Source organism: Zea mays, chromosome 2 (assembly GCF_902167145.1).
Source record: "Zea mays cultivar B73 chromosome 2, Zm-B73-REFERENCE-NAM-5.0, whole genome shotgun sequence".
Taxonomy (NCBI): domain Eukaryota; kingdom Viridiplantae; phylum Streptophyta; class Magnoliopsida; order Poales; family Poaceae; genus Zea; species Zea mays.
In genome coordinates this window covers 47049537-47063973 of record NC_050097.1, presented here as the reverse complement: position 1 = coordinate 47063973, position 14437 = coordinate 47049537, and the positions used below count along the sequence as shown (strand labels likewise).

The following is a 14437-nucleotide window of genomic DNA, read 5'->3' as shown; positions in this document are numbered from 1 at the left end:
ATACTCTTCTCTGAGGATCATGACGTTGTTTTATCGATTTTTTCTCTAGACAGTGTGTCCATTAGGTTCAATGGATTTTTGCTATTGTCTTTAGTTCTCTTATGTCTCTAAAAGCTTATCGATCTTGATCTCATGGTTGGTTCCTCCTCATACCAAATATCATACTAGTCTCTTGCCTGATAATCTCCATGTTGATCATAAAATGGTTCTCTGAGTTGAAGAAAATTCTCATGTGATGCTCTTTTGCCAACAATCTCTGCTTCAGCTCCGGTCACATTCTTATTTTCTGAGCCATACTCTCATGGGCTCCATCTATCTGTGCTATGTACATGTGGATTTCTCATGAGTTATGTTTGGTAATGGTATTATGACTAACGACTGATGGTGCCGCGACGAAACCGAGAGCCTACTATGGTGCACACATGGTTGAGCTGCTCGGCACGCGCTGGTATCACGGTTAATGGTCGTGATCCATTATGAGACTATACTGATGTGTATCTTTTGTGGACATTCTCTCAGAGTGATCGTGGCATTTTGTCTCAAGATGTTGCGATGTTCTATCCAAATCAATCTTCAGTATCATGTATGATTGCATCTTATGGATTGGCATCAACTATCAGCTTGGGAGTTACATGCTTCTCCACCCTTGAAGATCCTCATTCGAATCTCGGGACGAGATTCCTTTAAGGGGGGAAGGCTGTGACACCCCATGTGTCTATTTCGTGTTATGTCGGGAGATTTATCCTAATCTCGGATGCTCAGTGAAAATTTCTATTTCTCGATCACATCTATCTCCATTCATCAAGTTACTCATGAATGTTTCACTACGTTTGGGATTATTCAATCTCAAGAACAGCTGAATTTGGAGCCTGCTAAAACTTTTATTTCTCAGAGCAAATGAAAATTCGAAAGTCAATATCGTCTCGTAACTCCTGTCCAGACTCATTTATTCGGACTCTTGACAATTGTGATATTATCCGATCTATGTCCGAATTCGCTTTCTCGATAGTCAGTCTATGTCCAAATACTTAATCTGAATCCGCATTCTCCCGCAGAATCTCTTTGTGCGAACCTCTAATTAATTCTTATGCAAACTGACTTGTTTTCTCTATATCATAATTCATCTTTATGTATCAAGTGTCTTCTAAAGATTTCTCGAAGTTTGAAACAAATGCTCACCTAAAAAGATGAATCCTATACTTGCTTGAAACTTCTTATTTAAACATATGCAAATTTAAAATTCAACCAAGCCTTGTGATCTTGCTCAAACAACTCTATATGAACTCTACAACAAAATTTATTAAGGGCTCATGTAGAGAAAATGCCAAGAAAGTGTCGAGAAAACACCCCGATTGCCTTAAAAATATAGTTTGAAGCTTTATAATAATGCTACCTTGACCAAAGTGAAACTTTAATTTATATTCAAGAGATGAGGTTTGAATTTTAATAAAAGTTGGAGAACAGGTGTTATACAACAAATATTATATTTAAACCAAGTCTTGATTCAATCTCTAAGTATCTCAAACAGTGCCATCAAGACAAATAAAAATCTGATTTCAGAATTCAAATTCTTCTAAGTCTGAAATCAGCATCGTTCGGGTCGACGTCTCGCGTTCCCAAATTTTTGTTGAACAACTCAAGTTTTCCCAAATATAAAAGTTGTTAATAACTAATAGGGGCACAACATATTAAAAGGTGGCATTCATCCGATTCCGTTTAACATGCTTTGACATTCAGTTTTCACGAGTTTCCACTGATTTCTAACCCACTGACAAACCAGTTTTCGTGGGTCTATAACTTTCTAACCAGTGCCCGAATCACCTCAATCTCTATACACGATTTGTAGAGTATACATCAAGGAACAAATCTTCTGTTGTGATCCGGGTCCGAATCCAAACAGAAAATGCCAAAACTGGGCGTCCAAAGTCGTCCTGCCATCACCTGCCACCAGACTGTCATGTGCAGAGCTCTGCAGGCCACCACCCACGCCACCAATGGATGAAGCTCGCTTCCTCCTTTTATACCCCAAGCGCCCCTGCTCGTGCCTTCACGGCCGTCGGGGCATTGGCTCCGAGCTCCCTCCCTGCTCCATGGCCGCTGGCCCCTCGCCCCTGCTCTCCCCCCCTTGGCCGCGCGCAGGAGCTCCCTGGATCGACCTTGGCCAGGTCCATGTCCATGGCGCGATGCCTCTGCTCTCCCAGCCGTGGACAGCACCCTCCCCCTTCCCTGCTCCTGCGGTGCAAGCCGAGCGCCCTCCCCTGTTTTCCCTCTCCTGGCGGCGAGTTTCTCCACTCCGGTGCCCTCTAGCAGGCGAGCAACAGTGCCATAGCGAATCCCCGCGCTCCCTGTGTCGGTCTCCATCCAGCTCCCCCTGCGAGCTCCCCTCCGGGCCGGTTCCCTTCTTCCCTCGGACCCCAGCAGCGTGAGCCGGCGCCATCCCCAGCAGGACTCTTCATCCCCCTCCTCCAAGCACCTGTCGGCCACCCCCCCCCCCCCCCTCCCATTCCCTTGCCGGCTGCAGCCACCTGTTTTCTCGCTCCGTGAAACCAAGGAAGAAGAAGCCACCTCGAGTCTATGACATGTGGGCCCAGGGCCAATGTGAGTGTGCACACTAATTACAGATTTTTGTGTTGTGTTATAAAATTCATATATCGAGTTTGGTAGCTCCAAAAATCACGAAACTTGTTTTGTTGCCTTCCTTATGAAATTCTCTGTCTATTAGATCTATAGGTTGCCATGTTTTAGTGGTAAAGTTTTTCTGTAGAAATTCGTATTTAAAAACTGGTTTAGAGAATAAACGAACTTGCTTCTCTCCATAATTTTATTTATAAAAATCCAAAAATGATGAAACCTGTTTTGTTAGTTAGATGTTGTCATACTCCATCTAAGAAAAATATAAAACTTACAGGTTGTTCACTGTTTTCTTGGTGTGTTAATTAAAACATGTTAAATAGGAAAAAGATGATTGTTTTGATTGTTATTTTTGGATCTGTAGCTCCAGTGCTCCAAATGGATTGAAAGTTTTACAGTAGACCCTCTGTGTGATGCTTAGTGACTGGTAAAAATTTCATGAATTGTGGTGCATGTATGATTAAGTTAGTGATTTAACTTGTTTGATGCATATTAATTAGTTTTAAATGGTTTATAAATAATGTATGAGTGTCAAAATGGAAAATAGTGTTCCACTGTCCTTTCATGATATTATATTGGCCTAAGAAAACTTAATATGGTCATGCATCCACAGAAAATAATTAGTTTTAGATTTAACTTGCTCTCACATGCTTTATTGCATTAACAAATTGTTATTTTTGTAGTAAATAAAATATAAAACCTGGGTATGTGAAATTTATACATTAGTCATAAATTGTTATTACCTATGTCTCATAAAAATTTCAGCCCCAAATTAGATAGTTTCATATGGTACTAAAATAACACTCTTTTATAATTACAAGAGTTAGTGAAAAATTAGGAGAACAAAATCATGCATGTTTCATGGAATGATTGAGTAATACCTTAAAACCAAATAGAGTTTAAATGGTTATTTCATGATGGTCTAAAGTTAAATATTAGTACTTCATCACAATTTTGTGTGATGTCGGACATGTGTGTCGAAGTACTTTATTTTGGTGCATGTGTTTGTTAATTGTGTGGTAATAACTCTAGCGCACGAAATAAATCGGATGAAATTTGTAAGTGACTTGTTGGTCCTAATTTATTTGTTTCAACTCTAATAAATAGTAAAATGTTACAATGGTTCAAGTCTCTAGAACACGGCAATTTTTTAAGTGAATAGGAGCTGAATTTTATTGGTTGCTGTTTTAGGCTGCACGTACTGTTTTAGTTGTGTTGTATGTTCGATGAACTAAATTGAATTTTCTGTAGATATGTGCTATAGAAAAGTGGTAAATAACTTTATTATCTTACTTGTGTAAAAATTTGACAGTTATAAGTCTGATCGTTTAGAAGTTATGTTTTTCCCAAGTTTAGTAACTGATTCTATCCAATTCTTGTACAGATTTCAGAGGTCGCATTGTTTGCTTAAGTCAGTTTAGAATCAGTCCTTGTCAATTATAAGAAAGTTGTAGATAATGTTCTTATCTTACTTGTGTTAAATTTCCATGACAATAAACCTGATAGTTTGAGAGTTATGAATTTTATAAGAGGATTGATGTATTCTGTCCACTGTCAGAACAGATTTTGAAAACTGAAATGTTCGACTTGTTTAAACATAGAATCGCTTGTTGGTGATTATAAAAGTTATGTAGTACATTTGCTAAGCTTTCAAAAAAGTCTTAGATCACTCTTTTTGGTGATCTGAAGATTTAGTTATGGATGTTTGAAGTGTGAAGTCTGAATCTGTCCAAATCTGGACAACAAAGCCTTCTAGTGTCTTTTACTCTTGATACACTTTAAATCAACCTGAGATGTTTATAAATAATTTGTAGAACGTTTAATAAGCTTTCCAAAAAGTATCTGTTCACTAATTTTGGATAAATATCTTGTGAGTTATGACTAAAACAACTACTGTGCTGTTGTCTTAAATATGTTAATTGTGATTGATTGTTCCACTCCAGTGTGTTTGTCTTGAGTTGACTGCTTGTTTGTTTTGGGATTTGACTGAACATGAGTAATAATAATCAGTGACTAGTATAATTGGGGTTATATATAAGTAAGTAGTACACGTCTCACTAAGTTAGTGAACTAAATTGGTTAAGGTCTAATAAGTAGCTTAGCTTAATCAAAAGTCAGCAAGTGCAGTTATATATTAGGGAAACAAAATGAATAATGTCATGTCTTTGGCTTTCTGCTAATACTACTAAGTAACCAACGTCATTAAAGTAGTACAATTTGTAATTGTGAATAAACTATCTCCTCATGTGTGTTCTCTGGGGTGTATGCTTGCAATAGAAGGTTGTGAATGATTGTAAAACCCGATTATGCAACTATTCCTTTTTAACTAAGTCTGTCTATGTGTAAGTCATCGTAAATTTATGCGTACTTAACTAGTTTAATAATAAGTAACTAGTGGATGATTAAGGTGAGCGTAGTAAATGCGTGTACTTGCGATGTCGTAGTTATGTTGCGTAAATAAGTAAAAGGTTGTCGTCTTTTTACTGGTGTTATGTTGAACGTCGATAACGTGTAAATAACTAATGTTAGCGTGTGGTTGTTCACGGGTCTTACAATTAAATGTTAGTTCGCTATCGTGTATTATATCTTGTGATATTTTTTCATTGTATTCATACATATGCATCCTGCATCTCATTTAGGACCGAGAGATGATGATCGTGCAAGTGATGTGGTGCAAACCACAAGGTGCAGTCGGTGGACGACCCAAGAAAGGATGAACTTAACCAGTGTATGCTCGCCAAGCGAGCACCTCCCCCAGCAAACACTACCTAAGTGTTAAGTTAAAGGCAAGCCCCGATTTTATGCATAACCGTTTATATATGCTATTTTACTACACTTAATGTTTGTAGGCTTGTACCGTGCAATTAAGTGTAGGAGTTGCCTAAAACCCTAGTTGCATGAACTCAGGATTCCTTTTAAGATGGATACTAGTATGCTAGGTCGAGTAGCTGCTATGCTAAATCAGGATCTCGGTAGAAGTCGAGCGATTTTTCTAGCACTCGCGCGAGGTCAGGAATTGGTTGTATCCATTTTTGATAACAGAATGATGATGGTCTGTAGACACGGGTCCATGGGGATGCGCTGTCTACGAGACGAAATTGGAATAAGGATTAACGTGCGGATACCTGTGTCAAGCGTTTGAACGTACTAAACACATGTCGGGAAATATGGTAACCGGTAAACCTAGTACCTGAGTGAAGCCGGGCGCGGACTTTATCCCTCACTTGTCTTGAGACTGGGTCTCCCATTCTAGATATGGTGGGTACAAGTGCGGTCACTGCACGGCGGCGGCCGGGGTCAGTGGAGCATTGTATGCCAAGGCGGTGAGGCCTGGCCGCGAACGGGGAATCGATGGGGACGGTTGACGTGTGTGGGGACGGAGTGCCCTGACATGTCGTGTGTTTAGGTTTACCTTGCAAGGTTAAAACTCGATTCGAATCGTCTGCTTCTCGCAGCTAATGAGACTGCTTGATCCATTGTACTGCATTGAGTAAGAAGTGAAATGAGGTTACATGAGACAATTTGTTGATTGAACTAAATGCTTGTTACCATGTATGCTTAGAAGGAGCAAACTTAGCTAAAATAAATATGATACTAGAACTTGAAAAGCTAAAACTTGTTTTTAGACTTAGCTAGTGCTTTTGGCAAACCAAACCTCCCAGCCAAACAGCTGCATGGTCTATAGGTAGAGGAGTAGACTCCTCACACTGGGTAAGTATAGCTGAGTATTAGTATACTCAGCCTTGCTTGTGGCATAATTTTTGCAGGTACCTCCTTGATTGGTTGATGGTGTGACTTGACCTTCATCCCTGCCACCGGGATATATGGTCGAGAGGGTTACTGCTTCCGCAGGAGAGGACCAGGAGGAGTAGCATGGCCAGGCTTCGCCATGTTACTCGGTTTTCTCCGTTAGTTATTTCCGCTGCATTAAAACTTATTGTTATTATTTCTGAAACTCCGATAATGTAATCACTAGTGATACTTTCTTAATTTTATGGTACCATGCTTTATTGTATTTCTCTGTGCCTCACCTTCGAGTGAGCTAGTGGTATTCGATCCTGGATAAGTGGCTTTATCGGGCTAGATCCGAGGGACTGACGGGTTATTCCGATTTAAGTGTGTTGCTGCCTCTAAGGGTGCGACTTGGGCACTTAAGCTGTAATAATTCGGGTGGTTCCGCCACAGTAATGTTATATGTGACTAATGTGTGTTTTGCAGAGACAAATGGTAAGCTAGGTCGCATTACAGGTAGATGTACTACAACGGTGAAAACAATCCTGGAGATAAGAACTCAAAGCGACGGCTAAAGCGATGAAACACAAAGTGAAGGTCTTCGTATTCTGAGTGTCAAGAAGTTGCGGACACTCGTGATATAGTTATGTCTTTTATGTTGTTTTAGCCGTACTATAAAGTAGGGTTGTCGATGAGTAGTTTGACCAAGATAATTCTAGTGTAGTGTTGGTGCATATTCACACTCACATATAGTGCTAGGTGACACTCTAGAACATACTCAAGTTAAAACGAAAACCGATTTGAAAAACAACAGAAAATAGAAGTTAGGGTTTCTGGCCTTGGGGCGCGCCCTCTGCCAGGTGGGGCCAGGATGGCCCGGGGAAGGGTTTCCCCGCGCAGAAACCCGACAGCGCAAGGTTCACAAGTTGAATTATAGTGGCGCACCGGGCAGCGCACCGGACCGTCCGGTGTGCACCAGACAGTGACTGTTCACTGTCCGGTGTGCCATCTGCCCAATGGCTAGCTGTCAGAACTAGCGTTGGAGTCGACCGTTGGCGCACCGGTGGCGCACGGTGCGCCCATGCGCAGAACATTGCTGGTAACGGCTAGTTGGTTGGTGAGGGCTATTTATACCCCTCCACCCACCATATTCAATGTCTTGTTGCCCATATTTATTCCTGCACATTGGTAGAGCATTGCAAGCACCAAAAGCCTAGTGAGGTGATTATAGAATCTTAATCCCGCATTTGGACCTCATTAGCGCTAGCGAGAGCCACCTAGAGCACACACCACTTGCATTAGGCTTCTCTTGTCAAACGAAAGTCTACGGCTTGTTACTCTTGGTGATCGGCATCACCTAGACGGCTTGGTGGCGTTGGGAGCTCAGTGATCACCGTGGAGATCTTGTTGGTGACCCGACTCAAGTTTGTAAGCGGTCGTGAGGGATCCACCGCGCCGGAGTGGCAAAGGATCATCTCGTAGTGAGCACTTGGTTCTTGCGAGGACCAATGGGGAGCGATACCCTTACGCGGGTGCTCCAACGAGGACTAGTGGAGAGTGCCGACTCTTCGATACCTCGAGAAAAATTGGAGGAGTCTTCTAAACCTTGCTTTACATTCCGCACTTAATTCAAGCATTTTATATTGTGTATTTGTTTAGCGAGTATTTGAAGTATTGTCTTAGCCCTATTGTATTTCTAGTATTATTCTCTTAAGTGCTAGTTGTTGGGGTGAAGTTGGGCTCTTGCTTAGGTTTTAATTAGTGTTGATTTTTAGAAAAACCTAATTCACCCCTCTTGGGTATCGTGATCCTTTCACCTGTATCATTTTCTGAATCAAAGAAGAGTTATGAGGCTGTTTCAAACAAGAAAGGGAGGAAAACATGGAGACTAGCAATGAAGACCGTAAAATAAAAAAAGTGGCACCATTAGCGATCGTGGTGACTCTTCAGGGTACATTTTTGCCTCTGGATATTTCTTAATTCATGGCGTAGTAAGATGCTCCATTATTTTTATAAATTTACTTGCGGTTCTAGGGAGGTAAAGACTAAGATTGATGGGGCATCGAAGAAAAGATAAAGGACAAAAGCACTACTATGGACACCGGAAAAGTAAACAACGAAGAAAGGGAGATTAAGCAACATAATTGTACAGTTGATCCTGTCAGTACACAATAGAAGAAAAAGAAAAATAAGAACATAAGTGATTTTAAGGTCTTGTTTGGCAGAGCTCTGCTCCATGATTCTTTAGCTTCGAGAGCTAATTCTCCAATAGAGTGATTCCAAATGATTCTCAAGTAAAAGTGAATCTATTTGACGAAAAACGTTTGGCAAATTGTGCGTGAAGTGATTCGTGAGGTGTTAGAGCGTGGGGAGCAGCGGGAAGCAGGTTTTTAGCTCTCACTCCCACTATGGAGCAACCTAGTTTTTAGCCGTTTAGCTTCTTAGAAGTGATTCTCGCTAGGAACAGAGATGTGGGAGCTCTGCCAAACGCCCCCTAAGGATGATGCCAGTGAGCAATCTGCTAAGAACAACAACATATTAGTATCTTGAGATGTCCCTTTGTAGATGCTTTTCACATATGAATGTTAATCACATGGTTCAGTACCGTTTGACAATGTTCTTCACCAGAATTCACTGATAAAGACAATGAGGAGGCAAGTGCACATGACGCTAGTAAAAAGAACAAGAAAAAGAAGGGCACATGACATAAACAGAAGTGAAAATCAGGCAACAACTGGACTTGGTGAGTCAGATAACAAGGAGCCACTCCAAACACGAACATTTGCCAATGGTATGATAACTCAGGAGGTAGAGATGGGCAAACCTGATGGTAAAAAAGCCACACATGGGAAGAAGGTAAAATTTCTAGCATATGAGGAGCTTCAAAGGGATGATCCCCTCCTAGCTACCCATTTCCGGCCTCATGCAATTCTAGCATTTACATGCTTTCTTCATGACATGCATGCATCTTTTTTTGCATGTCTATGGCCAATTTTACTACTTGAGCCCCTGCTTAATAATGCTATTTTCTTCTTCTTCTTAGGTTTCTGTTAAATATATTGGCAAGCTAAAGGATGACAATATTTTTTACTCCAATGTTAGTGGAAGACATTTTGAGTCTAGACTAGGTAATTACCCTCTAACGTTACTCCAAATTAGTACCAAATGGATGGTTTTAATGATGCGTTGCTTGTAGGTGTTGGGCAGGTCAGTGGCTGGGACGTTGGCCATATGTATTATATATTTGCCTTCATCATGGTATTAAACACAATTACTGATTAGTGTTTGTTAACATATATGTGGGTTGGGGACAAAAGGAGACTCACCATTCCACCTTCCATAGGGTAAAATGCATTGGCATTTTAAACTCACCAGTCCACGATAACAAATCAAAATTTGCAACTTAACCTCTTGGTAATTTGTTTTTCCTTCTATTCATATGGATCTTTAGGTGGTGGATGTGAGTGACACAAAGGAGTGTGTTTACATCTGGAATGCAAAAAAATTGTTTTCTGTCCAAAAGAGTGGGGTAGATACCACAAACTAGACCCTCATCTTTGATGTGGAGCTGGTGAACGTAAAATGAAGGGAGGACCAGATCACAAGATCCACCATGAGAAACTGCAGAAGTTTCAGAAATTTTGTAGCACGTCATTTTCTATAGATATAGGGTCTTGTAAGTGGATCTATCTTTGCCGTTATCATACTTATATGAACTGAGTTTCAAAAAGAACTGTTAACAGTTAACTGTTGCTACTTGAGATAATTCCCATCTTACTGCTGATTTTTCAAGTGCCATTTGGCATTCTTCTGATGCCCTCAAAACATAATTCGAATGGTTGAAATGGTTGGCTGCATGTATAACTTCACGTCCATTGCGGGAGTTTGTCACCGGGGGTGGAAATTCTGTTTTTTTTTAAATATCGGTTCAGTTTTTCGGTTTTAAAAACTTCAGTTTTACGTAGAACTGTTCAATTTGCCAGAAAATGAAAAATCGAGAAGTTCAGTTTCAGTTTTTTACTTTGATTTTTCAGTAAAAATAGAACACCAAACTTGGTTATATGACAATATATACAAGTTTACATGATATATCATAATTTTAAAAAGTAAAAATTATATAGATACAAAAAATTATAAATACATCATAAATTATATAAAAAGTGAACAACAATTTTATTGTATCACATATTTAGTTCATATAATCAAACATTTCAATTTTATAATCGATAGGTATTTCGGTTCGGTATATGATAACACCAATTACTATACCGAACACCGAACTTTATAGATATAAAAACCGAAACCGATTACGATATCGAACATCGAATTTTGTAGATATAAAAACCGAAACCGAACTGAACTATAAAATACTAAAATTTGGTTCTATTCGGCTCGATTTTCGTTTAAAAAGTGGCCACTCCTATTGGTCACATCATTTTGGCCTGTGTTCAGGCGAGAAATATGTTCGACATATATTTTTATATAAAAATAAGGTTACTATAAATTCTTCCTAATGGAACCGAAATTTTGCCTGGCTCTTGAGAGGCTAGCTTTTGGCTTGGGCGGCTAGCTGTTGGACGCCAGCCAGAGCCGCTGGCTGCAAGCGGCGCGCCCGGCGCCCACACGGCCACAGCCACGGTCCATCGCATCCCGAGCGCCGAAATCCAAACGCACAATGACTTCGCCGCCCCCGCCCCCGCCCCCCACCGTGTGCGTTCTCCTCCCCTTCTCTCCCTCGTCCGCCGGCCGCCCTCACCACTCGCGCCACCCCGCGCGCCGCCGCCTGTGCGTCCGCAGCTCAAGGCCCAGCCCACCGGGCATCCCCAACACCAGCACCAGGCCGCCTCCGCTGCCGCCGCGCCGACTGCACGGAGCAGACCGCCGCCTCAGCGCCCTGATCCACCGGGGCGACCTAGACGCGGCGCTCCGCCTCGTGGGCTCCTCGCCGCGCCCGCCCGACGTTCCGCTCGCCAACCGGCTTGTCCGCGACCTCTGCCGGCGGGGCCGCCCCGCCGACGCCGCGCGCGTCGTCGAGGCGTGCGGGCCCGAGGCCACCGCCGCCACCTACGGCGCGCTGGTCGACGGGTACTGCCGCGCGGGCCTGCTCGAGGACGCGCGCCGCGTCGTGGGCGGAATGCCCGCGCACGTGCAGGCCAGCAGCGCGTACGCCCACAACCCACTCATCCACGCGCTCTGCGAGCGCGGGCGGGTCGCGGACGCCCTCGTGGTGCTCGACGGCATGCTCTGCCGCGGGTGCGCGCCCGACGTGGTCACCTACAACATCCTGCTCCAGGCGGCGTGCAAGGGGAGAGGATACCGGCAGGCCCTGGAGCTCATCGATTTCATGCGCGCAGAGGGGTGTGAGCCCAACAACGTGACGTACAATGTCATCATCGATGCTATGTGCAGAGAAGGTGATGTAGACCAGGCACGCGAGCTTCTGAACAGCTTGCCTTCTAGAGGTTGCAAGCCCAACACTGTCAACTACAACACTGTTTTGAAGGGTTTCTGCAGCATCGAGCGATGGGTGGATGCTGATGAGATTCTAGACGAGATGGTTCGTGAGAACTGCCCACCAAACGAAGCAACACTCAATGTGATCATCAATACCTTGTGTCGAAAAGGATTGCTCCAGAAAGTTACTCTGTATCTAGAGAAAATGTCAAAGCATGGATGCACGGCAAATGTTGTTACATACAATGCTGTAATCAGTGGGATGTGTGAGCAAGGAAATGTGGATAGTGCCTTGGAGTTACTCAGCAACATGCAATCCTTTGGTTGTAAACCTGATATTGTCACCTACAACACTGTGCTAAAGGGTTTGTGCAGTGCTGATAGGTGGGAGGATGCCGAGGAGCTAATGATTAAGATGTCCCAGAATGATCGCCTCCCAGATAACTCGACATTCAATACTATTATTAGTTTCTGGTGTCAAAAGGGATTGATTTTGCAGGCCTTTGAAGTCTTTAAGCAAATGCCTGAGAAAGGCTGCAATCCTAATTCAACTACTTACAGTACAATAATAGGTGGACTAACCAAGGCTGGCAAGATGGAACAAGCCCTTGAGTTGTTGAATGAAATGGCCAACAAAGGATTCAACACAGATAAGATGTACCGGGTGTTAACTGAGAGTCTGAATAAAGAGGATAAAATTGAAGAGGTAGTCCAGGTGGTTCATAAACTGCAAGATTCAGGCATATCACCCCAGACAGTACTCTACAATACAGTACTGTTAGGGCTTTGCAGAAATGGGAAAACAGATTATGCTATTGATGTGCTTGCTGATATGGTGTCATGTGGTTGTATGCCTGATGAATCGACCTACATTATACTCATAGAAGGTTTGTTTTATGAGGGCTATTCGAAGGAGGCAAGAGAATTGCTAAGCAGGTTGTGCTCAAGAGATGTACTTTCTAACAGCTTGATCAAGAATGAAGCTTTGTTGTTAGATCAAAATATTCGATCTTCTTGAGTCACGATTAATTCAAGAGCATGTGTGCACTTTTAACATCATTGTATGTAGTGGTGGAGTAGGTTAGCACTTACACATTGCTTCAATTTTGATTGTAAGTCCTCTTTGCTTCTGGCATATTGTAGCGTAGAGCTTAGTTCTCTGTCTTTTTTTATTGTTATTTCTCTAACAATGTTAAATATCATGCCTGTTTGGCTGATTGTAGTTGCAATTTTTTATGCATATTTACAGGATGTGAGCACATTGGATTGTACACATGGTTTGATGTTTACTTTCTGGATTCACGTTTAGCCAAGGCATCCTCATATCCAAAATATAAGTCGTTTCAGGCCTGTACTTTGGATCAGTATTCTCTATTTCTGTCTGGAGGTACTTGCCTCTGAATTTAGGTTAAGATGGAATGTGTAGCCAAGTTTAAGGAACAAGATATTGTAGGATTGCACCTGTAGAAGCGAAAGAACAAGGGATGAGCACTTTGTTGCTCAAGTGCATGCGTTTTATTGCTCCTTTCTATACGCAATTCTCCACTGAACCCATTGACCTAGGTACCGAGTCTGTTATGCATACGTCTTCTCGGACTCTTTATTCATTTGTTGACAACATAAATTCAAACATGAGAAAGGGGGTGAGTATTACAGGAGTTCCTGGATTACTTTGTTTAGAAACAAGTGATCCATTTTTTTAGTTGTTTGATATACAATAAAACACATAAATGGACATTAGCCCTTTGCCTCTGAGATCAGCATAGTAACTATTCCTTTGTTTTAATAGACTAGAAAAGTTGGGTTTGGGTCCAATGTGAGATCAATTCCTAGTTATGATTTACTTACTTTAGAGTAGCAGAAGTGGGATTTAAAGAACCACCACACAACTGGAGCTCAAGTTACTTCTGACGGATGGCTGATTGGCTGACCCCATGTTTGTGCCATTTCAAGAAAAATCAGCCTTGTGATATTTATTGTTTTTATTATGATAATAAAGATGCAGGCTCATGCTCTGTTATATTAACCATATGCTCAGTTAGATTAATCCATTGAATTCGATCAAATTCCCCTTCTATGCCAATTATATTAACCTCTGCCTCCTAGGTGAAAATATAGCAGTGCTAAACACTATTTTCTAGGACACCACTTCTGTACATTACATGCGTGTGGCCTTGTTTTCTGTGGCTGCGGTAGGAGCTAAGGCATAAGGCAGCTAACTGCTAACATGCTTTGGAAAGCTGTATAAGCACTACGCGCTAATGCTATGGACATTGCATTAGTGGATAGCCCTCTAATTTCTCTGTTATGGCCATCGCATTGCATTTCATGAGTCCATACTCCACATACATCTTTTCCTCTACTTTCATCGATGGCAGTGTCCAACCTTACATTGCTGCATTTCTATCTTACAGCCTAGACTGGTTAGGTTAGCACGTCGTCTCATTTGAATATTGTTTCGCTGTGGTGTAATTTCCTGAACTGTGCAGTGCAGTCTTGGACAGCTACAGCCTACAGAAAGCTCTCCAGCCTGGATATCTTGGAAGACTGAAATCCTGGTCTTCATGGTCGCCTTTTACTTATCGACATGTTGTTCATTGTCTGGATGATTATCTTCCTT

At 42.0% G+C, this 14437-nt stretch overlaps 1 protein-coding gene and 1 pseudogene across 2 annotated transcripts; both read left to right on the top strand.

Annotated features, from left to right (window-relative positions):
- Window positions 1-8158: 8158 nt before the first annotated feature.
- Window positions 8159-9949, top strand: LOC109944170 (peptidyl-prolyl cis-trans isomerase FKBP53-like; annotated as a pseudogene).
- A 992-nt stretch (window positions 9950-10941) lies between these two features.
- On the top strand, window positions 10942-13348 carry LOC100272731 (Pentatricopeptide repeat-containing protein). Of its 2 annotated transcripts, XM_008669261.2 has the most exons (2): window positions 10948-12929; window positions 13067-13348. In XM_008669261.2, the coding sequence occupies exon 1, from the start codon at window positions 11039-11041 to the stop codon at window positions 12833-12835; it is 1797 nt and encodes a 598-aa protein (XP_008667483.1). In that variant the 5' UTR covers window positions 10948-11038; the 3' UTR covers window positions 12836-12929; window positions 13067-13348. The 2 variants fall into 2 exon arrangements, with proteins under 2 accessions (NP_001140656.1, XP_008667483.1); NM_001147184.1 differs by lacking the exon at window positions 13067-13348 and having other exon boundaries at window positions 10942-12849.
- Window positions 13349-14437: the final 1089 nt, after the last annotated feature.

Bases quoted from the DNA above. Each gene is read 5' to 3' on its own strand.
- LOC100272731 (XM_008669261.2), top strand. From the start codon at position 11,039: ATGACTTCGCCGCCCCCGCCCCCGCCCCCCACCGTGTGCGTTCTCCTC.